We start from the raw sequence: 20,251 nt of genomic DNA on the forward strand, positions 1-20,251 counted from the left end.
TCTGTGCCATGTACCCATGACAATACTTTTTCTGTCAGTTTAGCATTATTATACATCTAATAATTCTGATCACAATCAAACAGAATGCAGCTTTCATTTTTCTAGCCCAGTTATGAAACAGAAAGAAGAGATCTAATTGGTTGCTATAAAACAACGTTTTTTGTGACTACACAGAGCTGCCAGAGTATAAAAACAGGATGCCTGTAACTTCAACCTCTGATAACTCAAGAGAATTAAAGCGGCTCTGTCACCAGATTTTGCAACCCCTATCTGCTATTGCAGCAGATAGGCGCTGAAATGTAGATTACAGTAACGTTTTTTGTTTTTTTAAAACGAGCATTTTTGGCCAAGTTATGACCATTTTTGTATTTATGCAAATGAGGCTTGCAAAAGTACAACTGGGCGTGTTTACAGTAAAAGTACAACTGGGCGTGTATTGTGTGCGTACATCGGGGCGTGTTTACTACTTTTACTAGCTGGGCGTTAGGAATGGGAGTGTATGATGCTGACGAATCAGCATCATCCACTTCTGTTCGTTAACACCCAGCTTCTGGCAGTGCAGACACATAGCGTGTTCTCGAGAGATCACGCTGTGACGTCACTCACTTCCTGCCCCAGGTCCTGCATCGTGTCGGCCACATCGGCACCAGAGGCTACAGTTGATTCTGCAGCAGCATCAGCGTTTGCAGGTAGTAGCTACATCGACTTACCTGCAAACGCTGATGCTGCTGCAGAATCAACTGTAGCCTCTGGTGCCGATGTGGCCGACACGATGCAGGACCTGGGGCAGGAAGTGAGTGACGTCACAGCGTGATCTCTCGAGAACACGCTGTGTCTGCACTGCCAGAAGCTGGGCGTTCTGAAGAGAAGTGGATGATACTTCTCGTCAGAACGCCCAGCTAGTAAAAGAAGTAAACACGCCCAGATGTAACACACATAATACACGCCCAGTTGGACTTTTGCAAGCCTCATTTGCATAAATACAAAAATGGTCATAACTTGGCCAAAAATGCTCGTTTTTTAAAAATAAAAACGTTACTGTAATCTACATTGCAGCGCCGATCTGCTGCAATAGCAGATAGGGGTTGCAAAATCTGGTGACAGAGCCTCTTTAAGATATAAATGTTCTTTTTAAATCACACGAAGGCGTTTTTTTTAATCTACATCTACGGGCAGTTCTTGATTATTATGTACTTTTATCATCGGGATCCTTCCATTTACCAGACAACAAAACAGGCATAAGGGACAGGACAACAATCAATAATTCGAATACCTGACGCCCTGCCAGTCTGTCAGCAGAATAGAGGCTGACATTTATGAATGGCTGACGGCACTGAAAGTTTCTGCTAATGCGCTAACAGGGGATTTCATTTTCCCACTCTGTTTTATTCTTGGAACATCCCCACTGATGAGATTTTCTGGAAAACGAAAGCATATAACAGATTTTCCATATATGCAATGATCTCATATACAGCTTCAATATTGGTTCTCCAAAGGGTTGGTACATGACAGTCCTGTTAAACATCATAATTTCTATATGGATATGACATTTTTTATTTTATTTATATAAAGCATCCACATATTACAGCCAATTCTACAGGGAACGTATCAATCCACAACACTTACTGTAGCGTTTTCTGCATGCATACACAAGTTGAGGTCAATGTAATGGAATAATTCAGTAGTATATTACAGGAATTCCGAGAGGTCTGTCTGCAGATAAACTGTATAAACATTCTAAGATTCAAAAAATATACCAGAACAAACTATTACTTTGACTTTGGGTGTGAATTGTGAAGAAAATGTCAGAAACAGATCCAAGACAAGTTAAGCACTTAAAAGTAACTCACCTGATGTAGTTTATATAGGTTGTCCAGGATTCTAAAAACAGGACTACTTTCTTCCAAATACAGTGCCACAGTTTTCCACAGGTTGTGTGTGGTAGTGCAGCTCAGTTTCAATCACTTCGATGGAGCTCAGCTACAATACCACATGCAACCTGTGGACAGGTATGGCACTGTCTTTAGAAGAAGGCAGCCATATTTTATTTCTAATCCTGAAAACCCCCTTTAAACTGTGAAATGGAGTCTAAAAGCAAAGTTTTCTTTTAAAACATTTTTGTCAGTAGTGTCTAAACAAAGAAAACGTCTCGAACTGCCTTTATGCATACAAAAGGTATATGTGCCATGTTTAAAGACTGAAATATTACATTTCTCTACATGAACACCACTTTTATACAGGAGCCCCAGTATAGTTTGCATACTCCATCAACAACTTTAAATTGAATGCAATCCTGGGCGTATTATATCTTAATGCATAAAGTGTCTTTATGGAATAAGAAGATCAATGAAAGTATTGAAAACTAAATACTCCCCCCCCCAAGTACACAGGATTATGAGAAAATATTAGGAGGCCAGTGTAAGACACACATCATGGACTGCCATTACACACATCCAGTATATTATGCTATCTAATACGTGAACATAAAGCAATGCGCTTGTAAGGCAGACTTCAAAGTGCAACTTAAAAATAGACAGAACTTCTGATACTGCCCCAGATTTCCCAGCAATCCCTACAATCGTGAGCGGCTGCACCCACATGAAAGCATCTGACAGTTCCAGGTGCTCAGTGATCCGCAGCTAAAAAGTCATTAGCACATCCCGCTCCTGTACACTGGTGTGAAAAGGTTTCCCAAAAATAAACGAGTGAAGTCCTGGTTTGATCTTTTCAGCTAAAGACATAACTATGTTGAGATCGCCCTCTGCTGTCAGATCCAGATCCATTTTCAGGTTGCGCAGGGATTTGAAAACTTTTTTACCCTTTTGTCTAAAAAAGAACAGAATGATGTCATGGCATAAATTCTACTTATTCGTAAATGACAATAGGTCACATCAACACCGACATTACTTTTCTGTTAAGATGCCTATTAACCTGTGAGGTAAATGTAAATATGTTCTTACACTATTCAAAGACTCCTTGTATGCTTGAAAAGTGTGAGGAGTATTCCTAAAATGGTACCTTTAACCCCTTTCGGACTGGGCATTTTGGGTCTTTAGGATGAAGCATCTTTTTCCGTTGCTGCCTTCCGAGAGCCATAACTTTTTTCATTTTTCTGTCAATGTAACTGTATGAGAACTTGTTTTTTTGCGAGACGAGTGATATTTTTAATAGAACCATTATTGGGGTACATATAAATCATTAGGTAACTTTTTTTTGGGTGGGGAGGGGTGGGAAAAAATAGCAATTCCGTCATATTTTGTGGGATTTTTTTACGCCGTTCATGGTGCGCTTTATATGGGCTGTTACGATTGTTATGTGTGTATTTTTTGTTTTAACACTTTGCACAACTAAACCATTTATTAAACAAAATGTAAAATGTATTTATTTTTTAGCCCCACTAGGGTACTTCACAATGCGATCCTGAATGCTGCAGCGGGATCTCAGCTGTATAGTATAGCAGACACCCACTGCTGATGGCATGGGAACAGCGTCTGCCCCCCCTGGCCATCAGCGCAACATAACTGTACATTAGGTGCGAGAAGTTAATCCTCACCATGACGTAGTTACTTCGTGGTGCGCAAAGTGGTTCAGTCACTGCAGATTTGCAGGGTTGATTTTGTTGGCTACCAGAAACACTTGGCTACTGACTAAAGTGAGTTTACTATTTAAATACCAATAAATACAAATCCCTGACTATACCCAGCTTAGTGAATAATATGGCAGGAAGCACTTGATTTCAGCAGCCAAAGTAGTACGTTTAGCAACTTATTAAGAGGAGACATGTTCTTCTAAGCTTAGCAATTCCATTACCGATACAATGTTTTAATCACTCTAAATGGCACAGTTTTATTATCAGTAGGCAGAGCCGTTTATGGTTAATAAGTTTGCCAACCCCTTTCGATATGCCCTGTCAGAGCAAGTGAAGTCCACGTATTAATTTGTCCTGTGTCAGCGTGTTGAGAAAAATCTGCTATGAAATCAGACTTCAGGCAATATGAGATCTGACAGATTGTCACTTATAAGCAATAGCTTGGGCCCGTTGCTGGCACTGATCTGGAGACTCGTTGCCTGAAATCTGGTTTACTGACAGATTTATACTCACATGTGTTGGTAGATCGTAACATTACCACATAAAGAGGAAAAAAAAGGGGGAAAATGGTCCAATGCTTTTGTTTTTCTTGTATAAAGTGTATCTCCAAATATAGAAAGCTTTTGTCATGTCACTGCTCATTGGTGGGGGTTCATGCACTCCCTTTGGCTTCTTTTTTAAGAGATGGGCATGTGTCTTCACATTTCCCGAATTAAGCCGCCAGGACATTTCGCTCTGCAGAGCAACAAAGCTCCTTTGTTCTAGGTGCAGGTGAGGGTAACAGCATCTCAATGACATTTTAGAAAATTTCTATAAAAGGGGTAAAACTTTAAAGCAGCAGTTCTAGTAAAACCATCTCTTCAAAAGGTACGGATTCTCCTTGCGGAGATCCAGCTAGCAGGGAGCCTCAGGGGCTAAGCTTCCTGGGGAAAGTATGCAAAATGGGTCTCCTTAATAGGAGGAAAATGGTCCCTCTAGTTCCATGGTTGAAATAACTGTGCTCCAAACCTAACAATGTTTTCATTCCCGAAACAATAAGCAATATTCCCCAAAAATATTTTATCATTTAATTATTTTTCAACTAGAACTTTGAGTTGAACTTACGTGTCATCTTCAATGTATTTTATTAGTGTCAGTGCCTTCCTATGAAGTATCAGCATAAACTGTGCCAAAAATGTGCTTCTTAGAGAAAGATTAGGTTTCAACTGAAATATCTGGAAAAAAACACAGTAAGGTGTTGTATAAATTCTGTTGATTTTTTTTATTACCACAAAGTCAGAACCTTGGCTATATGCAATCAGCTGACACACTAAATTTCCCATGCTCTCCTAGTTCACATGTAGCAAACGGCATTAAGAAATCCAGACTGCAGGCATGGGGATCAGAGATGATCAGCACTTTTACTCTGGCTAATTGCATAAAGTGATTGTGTTACACTATTAAAGCAAAAACAGATAACACAAGTGGAGTAGATACAAAGATTAATACAGCCTTTCCTAAGAAAACAACATTTTCATAAAAGCGTGCCTTCAGTTATATACAAAAATAATTATAGTGCTTATACAGAACTTTGCAAAATAAGTTTTCCTATGTACTTTCATTAGCCTATACAGCTACTAAATAGCAGCACGGTCCGTGCTGCAGGCTGTTCATACTCTGCAGTAGGTGAAGCGTCCTGCTCTGTCTCCTAGGCAACTGTCTCCAGTATGAGAGCCAGCACTGTAGGATCACGTTACATTCTACAGCGCTGGCTCCCGTACTGGAGACGGTAGCCTAGGAGACAGAGCAGGACGCTTCACCTACTGGAGAGTTATGGACAGCCAGCAGCACGGACCGCGACCGGTACGTGCTGCTATTTAGAGCTAGAATCCACTAAACAAGTAATAAACCCAAATTTTTTTTTACCAAAGTCCTGCACGACCATTGTCTTTTATATAACTGCAGGAATACTATAAAGGAGTAGTCTTCTCTCGAGAACCAAATTTCCATACACCGCTAAGAAGCAGCGGCTTTCATTCTAGCGAACTTGCGATACATTTGATTGGCTCTAAGTAATACTGCAATTCCCCAGTAGTGGCAAATAAGCAGCCAATGGCAACTTCCTCCTTCAAAATCAGCTGTTTGCCGGCAGACAGCGGATCTCATATTTAAGGGGTTGTATGTGTTGGGACATCTCTTTTAATTAACCTTGGGTTGGTGAAATGAAATCTATGGCGCTGTCTCCGAAACACAAGTGAGTGAAATGCTAACAACAAGCAATTCAATTTCATATCCTCAAGATCTTGAGTCATTGATGCCTTTGTGTCTAGGGGGGAAAAAAAATATTGACCCTTTTGGAAAAAAGCATTGTAAAAATTGTAAGAGGTTAAAAAAAAATTTTTTTTCTTTGCCTATGCAAATATTTTTGCAAGATGGTTACATCTCTTTGTACGCTAATGTTATTGGTTAGATTACAGAAAGTGCAAAAATAGATCAAATAAATTCCCCATATGATACCGCATATGTGTACTTCATAAAACGTGTGACACAGCTTTAAAGCGAGCCTGTCAGGTGATTTATGCAGCCCTATCTGAGAGCAGCATATGATGGAGAGAGAAAAGCTGAGCTCTGTGATCTATAGGTTTTTTTATGATTTGAAGCAAGACTTCTGATAGAAAAGCAGAGTAAATCCAGACTCCTAGAAGAGACAGTGAGAGTCCTGCTTACACCGCCCACACACAATGATTATATTATCTGTGGCACTCTGTGTAGTTTTCTGGGTACTGTAATTAGGGTTCCCACCCCTTCAATATTTATGAGAGAGACTTGAGCACTACCGATTGATATGCAGAAAGAGATTTATTCATATAGTGGCAAGATAAGTGTGTTTAACGTTTCGGCCTTTCTCAAACACTTGCCGCTATGTATGGGTGTACGCTGCAGCTTGTAGTGGCGCTATGGAAAAGGTATTGCAACCGGTGATTGACAGCTGTACCAGCGTGTGTACAGAAAACTTCCAATCACTGTGTATGGGTGCTGTAAGCAGGACTCTCACTATCTCTCCTAGAAGTCCTGTCCGGATCTAATTTGCTTTTTGCTCAGAATTTCTGCTTCAAATCATATGAACTTATATATATGGCAGAGCTCAGCTTCTCTACCTTTATCATATGCTGCTTTCAGATAGGCATGCATAAATCACCTGACAGGTTCCTTTTAATACTTAGAACAAAGCAGTCTATTTTAGTTTGAAGTCTATCTCCCTCCCTTAGCTTGTCCTGCATACATGTTAAATGGAACCTGTTACCAGCATTTCACCTATTAAACCAGCAATACCTGGTGGCAGTGGGTGAAAAATCATTTCTATATAACCTATAATTGTCCTCTTAGTCGGCTCTGTAGCTTTATTATTCAGCTTTTTATTGATCCCACACCGTATGCTAATGAGCATAAGAGTCAAATCTTCGTTTGAAAAGCTTCATCTATTCATTCCTCAAGTCTTTCAGAGTTCACCCCGCCTCCATACTTTTGATTGACCGATCCACGCCTTCCCTGGGCACACAAAATCTTGCGCTTGTGCATTGATGTCCTCTTCTGGTGTGTGCGTACAACGGGACACCGGATTATTACGATAAAAGGCGCAAAATGTTTGCAGACCGTTATTTACAGTCGGAGGAGGAGTTTAGCAGAGGAGATAACGGCAATGAGCTTTTGATAGCAGCGGCCAGTGAGGGGTAAGTAAAGTTCAATAGGTGAAATTCTGGTGACAGGTTCCCTTTAAGTGTTTGTCAAATAGTACACAGGGGATGGAGATGGCAAAGTAATAGAAGAAATTATCGCATGGTCCCCAGAAAAATGACTCCAACAGGATAGGGCCCCCAGTATTTCTCTACATACAGACCACAGATGCGATTGTGATCTAATGATCACTGGCATAAAGGAATGCTGGGGGACACACAGATCATGTCCAATCAGCATTCCCTTATGTCGCATGTGACACTGGATATCTCATTACAACATCATGGCTTTCCACAACAACAACTTAAAAGATAGAAAGAATTGTTTCCGCTTTAAGATTCTACTTTACTAGGATCTCTGAGAAGACAGCACAATATACATTGTAATCTAATATTAAGGTTAGGACACTGAAGGTTAAAAGGGATTGTGTCACCTCAGACATTTATGTAATATTGACAGGATAAGCCATTAATGTCTGATAGATGCGGGTCCTACCTCTGGGACCCACACCTATAATCCAAAAGGGGGTTCACTGACCCCAATCCAGCCTGGGGCATTAGCTACAGGCCGCTGTATCCAGGCAGAGTATAGATGCACAACAGGATGAGACGCCAGTCGCCGCTACACCAGGCAGGACATGGGTCATGGGACCTCTGTTCGAAAGATAGGTGGGGGTCCCAGAGGTGGGACCCACACGAATCAGATATTTATGGCATTACCTGTGGATAAATATCTGAAATTATATAATCTCTTTAAGATATCCTGGGCTGAGTAATGCAGTTAATACGGAACAGATCCAACAAGCCACCACTATTGTCAATGTTTCTCAAAATTAATACACTACCTGTTCCAAAAAGTTTTCGACAAATGTGTCTCGGTGTAGAATATCTTGAAAAATATTCCTAGAATAAAACAATGCGCAAAAGTAAATGAAACATAGGTTATAGTAATACGTTTATTGGGCATATCATTACAATATGTCAAATCTTCATCTAGAAATAGCCAGAGTCCTTTTTTTATTATGTTTAGTTTTCGGAAAGGAATTTTCTGTGTTTAACTATATTAAAGAACAGAAATGTGCTTAAAGGCTATGTACACCTTGCTTTGAAATAGTTATTTATTTTTTATTTTAATAACAATGTGTATCCGTGTGTTTAGTGCAACTTTCTAAATACTTTTTATTAAAAAAATCTTTTTACGTTTTGAGATACAGCTGCTTTTTATCCTGTATACAGAGCAGCTATATCCAGCGCTAAGACCTGAATCCGTCAGGTAAGCAAGACTGACCGGTTCGTTGACAACGGGTCCTGCGTGTCTCTGACACGCAGGATCCACCTGTTAATGATCACATCTAAGTTATGAACTTAAATGTGATAGGTAAACTCTCGATCCTGCGTATCAGAGACACGCAGGACCCGCTGTCAACGAACCGGTCAGTCTTGCTTACCTGACGGATTCAGGTCTTAGCGCACGATACAGCTGCTCTGTATACAGGATAAAAAGCAGCTGTATCTCAAAAAGTAAAAAGGTTTTTTGATAAAAAGTATTTAGAAAGTTGTACTAAACACACGGATACACATTGTTATTGAGAAAAAAAAAAAAAACAATTTCAAAAGGTGTACATAGCCTTTAAATCATCCAAACCACTCGATAGTGAGCCAGGGTGAGGTGGAGAAGTGACCGCTCTAGTACAAGCAAATTGGATGTTCCGTGGAGATAATGAAATTACCATTTTGCTAGTCACTTGCTTACTGCCAACAACCCTGCTGTAGGCATCCATTCATCTGCTCAACTAAGCAGCTAGCTGCAGTCTTCATCTCTCTATTAATACTATTTTACATCAATATTTGCAAAGTCTTTCAAATTAGCTTTCATACACTTAAGATGTCACTCATCCAACGCATTTTACACATCAGGAAAAATGTTGCATTTTGACAAGAAAAGTTTGCACAGCAGGAACTCTATCTATTAAAAGATACAGCCAAGAATAATTCTTCGTTTATTCACCCATGTCACTAATACAACGATTCAGCTCCTCCATGGAGCCTCTCAAGCGGAGAAGCTGAAAAATGTTGTATTGGTGACATAGGTGAATAAATGAAGAATTTATTGGAGTGCTGCCTCCTTCTCTACTTCGGCTGTTGCGCTGATAACCTTTATGTCGGAAGTCCAGTGGCTTTGCACCCACTATGGTCTTCGCTGCTGTACTTCTCCCTTTCTGGATTTCTATCTATTGAATGAAATGCTGAAAGGAGGAAACGGTTAATATAAAAAATGACTATCATAGGCTCCACTTACAAATTAGGGGTGAAGCTTTCATCTGTGTGTATGACTGAATCTCCTGCCATATCTTCATCTGAAGTGGCCTTCCACAAAGCAGCCAGTTCTGCCCTCATGTAACGTCGCTGGTTATAGTTGTGTTCATGGCAAGGGGGCATTTGCTTTACTGTATTGACATCAACATCAATATGGGTAGCAGGGTATGGAGCATACATCACCTGACGGAACGGCAGCACAAAGCTTCCAGTTGAATCCTGAAATCAATTAAGTGCCTGTTATAATTTTTTTCCCGCAAGCATTTGTTTACAACTATGAACTAATGTACAATATATAAAAAAAGGAGCACGCTCCTATGTCGTTGAATGTTACCGATTGCCTGTCACTTGACATAGTGTTCATGCACCAAACCCCTGTTAATATACTAAACAGAACGGAATGGTATTGATTTGCATGGGGATTGGTGATGGTCTTATTTTCATATTTATATGAGGACTGATCGCTAGGGTACAGTCTGGTGACAATCCAGCCTTGGGTTAGGCTATTATGACCCTACCACTCAACTGGCTAATGCACCCAGAAGGTACACGGTGTCCCTGCGGTCAGCTGTCTGAATTGTACACACAATGTCACATCTACACTAGCATTAATTCCCAATACGTTTCCCGTCCCGGTTAGCAAGAGGGATCATCAAGAGATTTAAATGCACGGACAGAACATTAAGCAGTTAAAACTGCTGTTTGCTAGATAGAGAAGCAGTTAGAACCGCTGAGCTGGAGCACTGATGGTGGACTCTAGCTGCACGATGCGCGCGGCGGCCTGAACTACTATATAAAGATGAAGCCACGCCCCCCGCATGCCATCAAACCCCACGTCATCAGGTCTCGGATAGGCCTGACGTACATGTAGGTGTGTGAGATGACGAAGCGGCCGGGAGCGTGTACTCGTTGCTATAGCTGCGAAGACCCTGAAATGCTCGGCACAGAGAGCCAAAACAAACGTGACTCACCCACATGTACATCGGGCCTATCAGAGACCTGATGACGTGGGGTTTGTGTGTACAATTCAGACAGCTGACAGCAGGGACACAGTGTACCTTCTGGGTGCATTAGCCAATTGAGTGCTAGGGTCATAAAGACTGTACCCCAGTAATCAGTCCTCAAGCTGTCTGTGATTGAATATCAGTCACAATTGTGAAAGCACTGGGTGTCACTATTATTTTAACGCATACTTATTAAAAGTTACATTTTATTTTTTCATCCACAAATCATTTAGTGATAAGTGTATTATAAAGTGGATACAAATCCACAATTTTTCAGTGATCGTTATTTTCATATTTAGGGCGATTTGTGCAATGCAATGGGCTGTGAGTGTACAGGATTCAATTTTGCAGGCCACACATTTAGGGTATTGTCCATACAGAGTTTTTTCATGCGTATTACGCCTCATCAAAAAGAATTGCATGTCACTTCTTGAGGCAGATTTTGAGCATTTCCTATACACAATGCCAAGAAACACTACAAAAATCTTTTGGCAAATCCACCTAAAAAACGGCTGGTTTTCAGTGGCTGCTTCCTCTTGAAAACAGCCTCGTATTCTTCTGCTTCGTACAGATTCCATGTGAACACACCCTTACACGTGAGGGGCAACTCAAAGCAGGTTGGTTTCCCTTCTCATATAGCAGCATAGCACAATCTCTAAGCTGCAAGTATCTAATATATATATATATATATATATATATATATATATATATAGACACACACAGATATATACATACACACTATTTTATATGTCCTTAATTCATGACAATCATATTCTGCAACTGTGATGCAAAAATAAACATTTAAAGGGATTATATGGGATTAGAAAAACTAAGCTGCAATAATACACAGCCTGTGGACAAAAGCCACTGGTACTAGAAAAAAAAAAAACAACCATATTTTTCTAAACTCGTAGAGACCCTGTTGTGTATCAAAGGTGTAGCATAAGTAGAACTTTTGACAAGTCCACTAATCAGCAAGTAAAAATCCAGAACATGCAATAAAACTATAATCTTATGAGAGTTCTGGGCTGATACATTTAGGTCTACATAGACTGACCTTAAGGAGCCCTTGAACGAACAGACCAGATTCATACTTGAACGATGACTCAGATCTACACAGTCGTGAGCATTTACGCTCTGCGGGACAAAGAAAGAGGCAAAGTGTCCTCACCATCTTTACCAAAGTGAAAAAAAGAAAAGAAAATATACTATTTAATGCATCAACACATCCACATTACTAGAAGTTAATCTAATTTACTTTAAAGCGTACATAACATTTCAGGTGACTTTTCAGAATAAGCGGTCATATGTGTGTACATGAGGAATAACACTATTTCCAGCCATTATATAACTTGTAATCTGCATTATTTAGCAGTTTTCTACTCTGCAGGCTCGAATTCTCAGTTGTCTCTGAGCTAGTGGGAAGAGTCTAACTGCTATCATGTCTTCTATACACAGTAAACATAGAAGAGGAGAATACTGCTCTCCTATCTCTATCTATCACATACACACACTCCTCAACATTGAGATTGCAACACCAAGAAGGGCAAGCCGTAAGGTTATGAAAATCGAGGAAGTAGCAGGTGTCGCTAAGATCTGCAAATGATCAAATCTTCAAGCACCTAGCTCTAATCTGTGGCATGTGGGAAGGGTATAAAAAGCCAGATTGGAAGCAAAGTTTTTTAGCCACATGAAACCTCAACAGTCGGATCAAGTGGTGTGGGATGATTGAACACGAGTCATCGCACATCCACGTGTCAGTTATCGCCACTTGTCGCAAACTGAGAGGGACAAAATCCTTGAACTGAAAGACCTCAGTTTATCACTGCTGCAGATCGCTACGCGCCTTGGAAGAGTTGTCAGCACTGTTCAACGTTGCGTGTCCCAGAGGTTCGGAGAACAACAATGAAAGGGAATGACAGTAAGAGGTGTGCGAAGGCGAACTTCTGCACGGACGGATCTCATGCAGCATCTACACAAACCACCAGAAGGCGTTTGCAGGACATTTGGCTACGAGCCAGACGTCCAGCTACAGGTGTTCCATTGACCACACGCCACCACTCTCAGAGGCTATCATGATGCACAGCAAGATGCCAATGGAGGCTGGACTGGAGGTCTATCCTCCTCAGCCCCGCTTTTGTCTTGGACGCAATGATAGCCATAGATTGGTCTGGAGATCACGTGGGCAACGCTATGAAGAGGCCTTCACAAGGGAACGTCACACCGGTCCTACCCCGGGGATTACGGTGTGGCATAATATACTATAGCCTTACAACCCTCTAGTCCTCATTTCAGGTACGCTAACAACTCGGTGTTACATTGATTGGTCGTGGAACCAGTGGTACGGCCATTTTTCAACAAGACAACGCCGGGCCGCATTTTGCTCGTGCTACTGGAGCAGTCTGCATGGCCTAAATGTGCTACCATGGCCTGCAGCGTCTCCGGACTTGTCTCCCATCGAGCATATCTGGGACATCATTGGTCGGAAATTGCAAAGGGAGCTGCCAGTAGCCAATTGTGACGATTTGCATGCCCAAGTGCATTCAGCCTGGCATAACATTCCTTAGACAACCATAAATAACCTCATTGATAGCATGCCAAGGCGTGTAAGTGCGTGCATTTCCGCACGTGCCGCTCATACTCAATACTGAAAAAAAAAAATCAAAAAGATGTTTGCAATATTTTGTTTACATTTTTTTTTATCATTTGCATATCTAAAACATGTCTATTTATTCTGTGATTTTTAGAATTCTAAAACTTTTCCTTCTTGGTGTTGCAATTTCAAACTTGAGGAGTGTATATAGAAGCTGCAGCAGCATGGAGGACATTATACAGCAGTAATGATGAGTTAGCTGAGAATCCAACACTGGGGTGAGATTTACTGAGGAGAAGCACGGATGAGAAAAACGTATGACACCGAGAAACCACGCTGACACCCATTTTCATGAAAAAGGCCTGTTTTTTTGCAGATGCAAATCAGACACACTTGTGTGAATAATGCTTTATATGTAGGCCAGTCTATTCATGAGGAGAGCACCATTCCTTGCCCTCTTCACAGTGATTAATGGCTGGCTGCTATGTATAACCAACCACTGTATTCTTAGTTCGCTCCCGTTAACCAAACGGCACAATATATATATTTTTTTTTTTTGCCGGGTGGGCTAATAGGAGAGTGGAACGGTCCTTGAAAGAAGCATGCCCTTCCATAGGGCAGCATGTTCAGATGACAGATCCGCTATAATGTAGGGGCAATTCAAAACGCTGATTTACCCATCCACTTAACATGTAGTTCTAAACCCACCCCCGCAAAAAAAATACATACAGTTGGAGTCCTAAGTTTACATACCTTAGCCACGTTCGTTAAAACTCAGTTTTTCACAATTTCTAACATTTAATCCGAATACACATTCCCTCTCTTAGGGCAGTTGGGATCACTCTTATATTTCAAGAACGTGGAATGTCAGAATAATACTAGAACACATGATTTTTTTCAGCTTTTATTTCTTTCATTACATTTCCAGTGGCTCAGAAGTTTACATACTCGTGGATAGTATTTGGTAGCATTGCCTTTAAATTGTCTAACTTTTGGATCAAACGTTTTGGGTAGTCTTCCACAATCTTCTCACAATAATTTGCTGGAATTTTTGCTCATTCCTCCTGACAGAACCGGAGTAACAGTTAAGTTTGTAGGCCTCCTTGCTCGCACATGCTTTTTCCATAAATTTTCTATGGGATCAAAGTCAGGGCTTTATGATGGCCACTTCATTACCTTCACTTTGTTATATATTAACCACAAATTTGGTAGTATGCTTGGGGTCATTGTCCATTTGGAAGACCCATTTGCACCCAAGCTTCCTAGGTGATGTCTTAAAATGTTACTTCAAAATCTCCACATAATTTTCCTTCTTTATAATGCCATCTATTTTTTTCTTTTTAAAGAGGCTCTGTCATCAGATTTTGCAACACCTATCTGCTATTGCAGCAGATCGGCGCTGCAATGTAGATTACAGTTACGTTTTTATTTTTAAAAAACGAGCATTTTTGGCCAAGTTATGACCATTTTTGTAGTTATGCAAATGAGGCTTGCAAAAGTCCCAAGTGGGTGTGTTTAAAAGTAAAAGTCCAAGTGGGCGTGTATTAGGTGCGTACATCGGGCGTTTTTAATACTTTTACTAGCTGGGCGCTCTGATGAGAAGTAACATCCTCTTCTCTTCAGAACGCCCAGCTTCTGGCAGATCACGCTGTGACGTCACTCACAGGTCCTGCATCATGTCAGACGAGCGAGGACACCGGCACCAGAGGCTTCAGTTGATTCTGCAGCAGCATTGGCGTTAGCAGGTAAGTCGATGTAGCTACTTACCTGCAAACGCTGATGCTGCTGCAGAATCAACTGTAGCCTCTGGTGCCGACACGATGCAGGACCTGTGAGTGACGACACAGCGTGATCTCTCGAGAACACGCTGTGTCTGCACTGCCAGAAGCTGGGCGTTCTGAAGAGAAGTGGATGATACTTCTCATCAGAACGGCCAGCTAGTAAAAGTATTAAAAACGCCCCGATGTACGCACATAATACACGCCCACTTGGACTTTTGCAAGCCTCATTTGCATAACTACAAAAATGGTCATAACTTGGCCAAAAATGCTCGTTTTTTTAAAAATAAAAACGTTACTGTAATCTACATTGCAGCGCCTATCTGCTGCAATAGCAGATAGGGGCTGCAAAATCTGGTGACAGAGCCTCTTTAAGTGCACCAGTTCCTCCTACAGCAAAGCATCCTGGCAACATGATGCTGCCTCACAGTTGGGATGGTGTTCTTAGGCTTGCAAGCCTCCCCCTTTTTCCTCCATACAGAACCATGGTCATTATGGCCAAACACTTCCACTTTTGTTTCATCAGACCAGAAGACATTTCCCCCAAAAAGTAAGATCTTTGTCCCCATGTGCAGTTGCAAACTGTAGCCAGGCTTTTTTATGGCTGTTTTGGAGCAGTGGCTGCTTCTTTTCTAGGTAGCCTTTCAGGTCATGTCGGTATAAGACCAAATTTACTGTGGATATAGATACTTTTGTACTGGTTTTCTCCAGCATCTTCACAAGGTCGTTCGCTGCAGTTCTTGGATTGATTTGTATTTGTCGCACCACAGTAAGTTTGTTTCTAGGAGACAGACTGAGTCTTTTTCCTGAACAGTAGGATGGCTGCCTGGTCCCATGGTGTTTAAACTTTCATATCATTTTAACATAGTTTTCTCGAATTTTCTAAGCTATTTACAGTCAACTCGGTGTATATAAACTTCTGAGCTACTGAGAATGAGATGAAAGAAATTAAATCATGTTGTCTAGTATTATTCTGACATTTCACATTCTTGAAATATAGTAATGATCCTAACTGACCTAAGAGAGAGAGAATGTTCAGATAATCACTATTAATCATGTTATACAGTAATATCATTATTCCTGACCTTGATACACTTCAAATGTCAGGACTGCCCCATGCTGTAGGACTACTCTGGCACTGTCCTGAACTGCAAGCAGATTATCACACATGAAAAGGACTGAAAGGTTTTAGAGTAGGTAAGGGGATTATAGGAGAGCAATTGCTTTTCAATTATTTTTTTAAAGTTTGAAAGACTTCATGTAGTTTAGACAGTGTGAGTGCACTAGTTGTAGTCATACTACGTGTGAATGGCTGCATAAATGGTAGTTTACCTGTGGTTAACATGCAGACTACAGCTGAGATACACCATCTGGAGTTTCTTATTTTAGTTTACAGTGTTTAGTTAAAATAGTGCATGATAAAATATAAGAAATGCATAACTGTATACCTAAAGGCTTTGGAAACCCTTGATGCCTTTTTTATATAATGTATGTATTTTGCCAAAAATAGACACCTTTCTAATATACAATTTCATTAAAACATTTCCTTTGTTTCTGTTCTGCAGCTTCTATGTATCAACTGTACATAGAAACTGCGGAACACCTCTGACATCTCATGTAACCCGAACAAAAAACAAACAAAAAAAAAAAAAGACATCAAAAGTTTTCCATAGCCTATAAAGGGTAACTAAACGTTCGCCAAACTTCTGACATGTCATAGTGTTATGTCAGAAGTTTTGATTGGTGGGGGTCCGAGCACTGAGACCCCCGTCAATCGCTAAAACTAAGCGGCAGAAGTGCTCGTGTGAGCGCTCAGCCGCTTTGTTTCAGTTTGGCTGTTTTCCGGAAAGCCGATGTATCGGAGTACGGGCTCATAGACTTTCTATTGAGCCCGTACTTTGATACATTTATTTCCGGAAAAAAACAAACAAAAACTAAGCGGCTGAACGCTTCTGCCGCTTCGTTTTAGAGATTGGTGGGAGTCTCAGTGCTAGGACCCCCACCAATCAAAACATCTGACATGTCACTATGACAAAAGTCAGAATTTTGTCGAACGTTTAGTTACACTTTAAAGAGGACTTGTCACTAGGTCATATAATAGTGCTATCGTCCGGATTCCAGCCCCGTGCCAGAGATATGGCCCACTGTTATGTTTGCTCCCTATATGCTAATTTGCTGTAGTTAGCCAACGGGGAGTGAACTACCCTTAAGCTGCCTTGCACTGATTGGTCGGCATCAGAGGCAGGGAAGTTAGTTCCAGAGGAATCTAAGCATTACATAGTTCTCATTTAAATCTCAATGAAATGTCTGTGTAATGCAGGACAGGTGCTCCACAGAAAGATGCTTTTGTAACCGGTCACCACCCTAACCAAAAGATAGGGCTCCTGAGTAGAAGACCCCCTCTATTTAGAAAAAAGGATAAAAAAATAATAATAATATTCCAGGATATATTCAGCACACATTAGGTATACAAAAAAAGTCATACATTTATTTGCATCGATTCTGGCAGAAAATTGTATCCTACTTGTCTTTAAGTTTCAATATTAACTGGTTGCCGACACAGGACGAGAATGCTCGTCCTGAGCGGCGAGTACTTTGCGCATTAGGACGAGTATTCTCGTCCTGTGTGACAGCCGTCTCTGCGCTCGATCGAGAGCGGGGCAACGGCTGTAATACACCGACACGGCCCCGCTCTGACAGCGGAGAGAAACATCTCTCCGCTGTTAACCCTTTGAACGCCGCAATGAAAGCTGATCGCGGCGTTCGAGGGGGGACTGCACTTTGATCGCGTCACAGAAGATAACTGTGACGCGATCAAAGCCCATAACTTGTATGGCCATACAGCCCAGGGTCCATTGAAGGACCCCAGGGCTGTCTGAATATATTTCCTGTTATTAGGGCATACTGAGGTATGCCCTAACAACTGCCTGTGTACAATCAGTAACAGGCTAATGTATTGGCATATAGATCTATGCCAGTACATTACAGTTACAAAATCAAAATGATAAATCCCTTTATGGGATTAAAAAAAAAAGTTAAATGAATGTAAAAAAAAAAATTATGATAAATAAATAAAAAGTAAAATAATACACAGAAACACATTTTTTTATAATAAATAAACTTTTTAAAATATAAGTCCCAAAACATGAAATAATATAGACATATTTGGTATCGCCCCGACTGTAACAACCTGTACAACAAATGTATAACATTATTTATGATGATCGGTGTATGGTGTAAAAAAAATATATTAAAACTGCAGCGGAACTGCTTTTTTTCAGCAATTTCGGCCAAATAAAAATTTATAGAAATTAAACGATAATGTATTTGTACCAAAAAATGGTACGTACATAAAGTACAACTCGTTCCACAAAAAACATAGTCTCATACAACTACGTCGTACAAAAAATAAAAGAGTTATGAGCGTCGGGATGCAAAGAGCGAAATCGAAAAAAAATTGCTCTGTCCTCAAGGCCAAAATTGGCCGTGTCCTTAAGGGGTTAAAGTTGCTGCAGATCCGATTCGATGGCATTTCTAGGCTCAGATGTATGTCTGAGTGGGCAGGCTGAGCAAAACAAGATAGTCTTATTGAGTCTTCTGGTTAAAAAAGTAATATTTCAAAACTGGAAAAGGCATAAACCTTGTTAGTTTCTTCCTGGATATATCTTCTGAATAAGATTACTATTGTTGTTAAGCTCCGCGAATCTGTGCTCTTTAACCCCTTAATGACCAGCCTATTTTGGACCTTAATGACCAAGCTATTTTTTACGTTTTTCAATCGTCACATTCCAAGAGCTATAACCTTCTTATTTTTGCGTCGACATAGCTGTATAAGGCCTTGTTTTTTGCGGGACAAGTTGTATTTTTTAATAGCACCATTTTTAGGTGCATATTATTTATTGATTAACTTTTATTAACTTTTTTTTGGGGGGGGGGGAATAGAAAAAAAATCTGAAATTTCTCCACTCTTTTTTGCGTCCTAAATCTACGCCGTTTACCGTGTGGTATAAATAACACAATAACTTTATTCAGCGGGTTGTTACGATTGCAACGATACTAAATTTGTATAGTTTTTGTATGTTTTACTACTTTTACACAGTAAAAACGCTTTTGTTTCTAAATTATTTGTTTTTGTGTCTCCATATTTGAAGAGCCGTAACGTTTTTATTTTTTCGCCGATGCGGTTGTATGAGGGCTTTTTTTTTGCGGGACGACTTGTAGTTTTTATTGGTACCATTTTGGAGTAGATGTGACTTTTTGATCACTTTTTATTACATTTTTTTAAAGTCCGTATTCACAGAAAACAGCAATTTTTCCATAGTTTTTTATTATTATTTTTTTACGGCGTTCACCGTGCGGGTTAAATAATGTAATAGATTTATAGTCGGGGTCGTTACGGACGCGGCGATACCAAATATGTGTAACTTTTTAAACTTTATTTTGTTTTTTTAATAGTAAAGCATTTTGTAAGGGGAAAAGCTGGGTTTTTCGTTTTTTTTCACATTTTTTTTTAAATTAACTTTATTAAACTTTTTTTTCACTTTTTTACTAGTCCCATTAGGGGACTATAATATGCGATCGCATTTATAATACACTGCAATACTTTTGTATTGCAGTGTATTACTGCCTGTCCGGTTAAAACGGACAGGCATCTGCTAGGTCATGCCTGCGGCAATAATCTAGCAGGCATTCACTCCAGGCAGCCTGGGGGCCTTTATTAGACCCCCGGCTGCCATTAGAGACACAGACACTCGGCGATCGTATCGCCGGGTGTCGGTGGGGGAGAGAGGGAGCTCCCTCCCTCTCTCCAAAACCACTCAGATGCGGTGCTCGCTATTGAGCACCGCATCTGAGGGGTTAAACGGGTGAGATCGATACTAATACCGATCTCACACGGCGGAGCAGGGACGCTCCCAGCCCTCAGCTGCCTCTAGCAGCTGAGAGCAGGGAGATTTGACAGCTCCCTGCTCTGCAAACTTATTCCGATGCCGCGACGTAAAAAGTCTATGGCATCGGAATAAGGCCTGTTAGTGACCGACGTAGAAACACGATGGGCCGGTCACTAACGGGCTAACAATCTGTGGAAGATCTGGACGACACCATTTTTGAATTAGCTAAGATGTAATAATTTAAGATCTCTCATTTTTTCCCCTGGCTGCTGATGATGTGGGTAGGGGGGGGGGGGGATGGGTTTATTTTTGTATACTGTATTTTGTCAGGTATTTTTTTTGGTCATATTGATTGATAATGTGTGATAT

General features: G+C 40.6%; 1 protein-coding gene across 6 annotated transcripts in view; it reads right to left on the bottom strand.

The window, feature by feature from the left end:
- Positions 1 to 1,527: 1,527 nt before the first annotated feature.
- The window catches only part of C9orf72 (C9orf72-SMCR8 complex subunit), a 41,757-nt gene continuing 23,033 nt past the window's right edge, over positions 1,528 to 20,251 (bottom strand). For all 6 annotated transcript variants that reach the window (XM_075826499.1, XM_075826490.1, XM_075826537.1 and 3 more), the window contains exons 6-10: positions 11,680 to 11,796; positions 9,602 to 9,837; positions 8,148 to 8,205; positions 4,694 to 4,803; positions 1,528 to 2,826 (exon numbers count right to left, since the gene is read on the bottom strand). In XM_075826499.1, coding sequence (XP_075682614.1) covers positions 2,640 to 2,826; positions 4,694 to 4,803; positions 8,148 to 8,205; positions 9,602 to 9,837; positions 11,680 to 11,796 — 708 coding nt within the window. In that variant the 3' untranslated portion in view covers positions 1,528 to 2,639. The remainder of the gene's footprint in view (positions 2,827 to 4,693; positions 4,804 to 8,147; positions 8,206 to 9,601; positions 9,838 to 11,679; positions 11,797 to 20,251) is intronic.

This window comes from Rhinoderma darwinii, chromosome 1, assembly GCF_050947455.1.
Source record: "Rhinoderma darwinii isolate aRhiDar2 chromosome 1, aRhiDar2.hap1, whole genome shotgun sequence".
Lineage (NCBI taxonomy): Eukaryota > Metazoa > Chordata > Amphibia > Anura > Rhinodermatidae > Rhinoderma > Rhinoderma darwinii.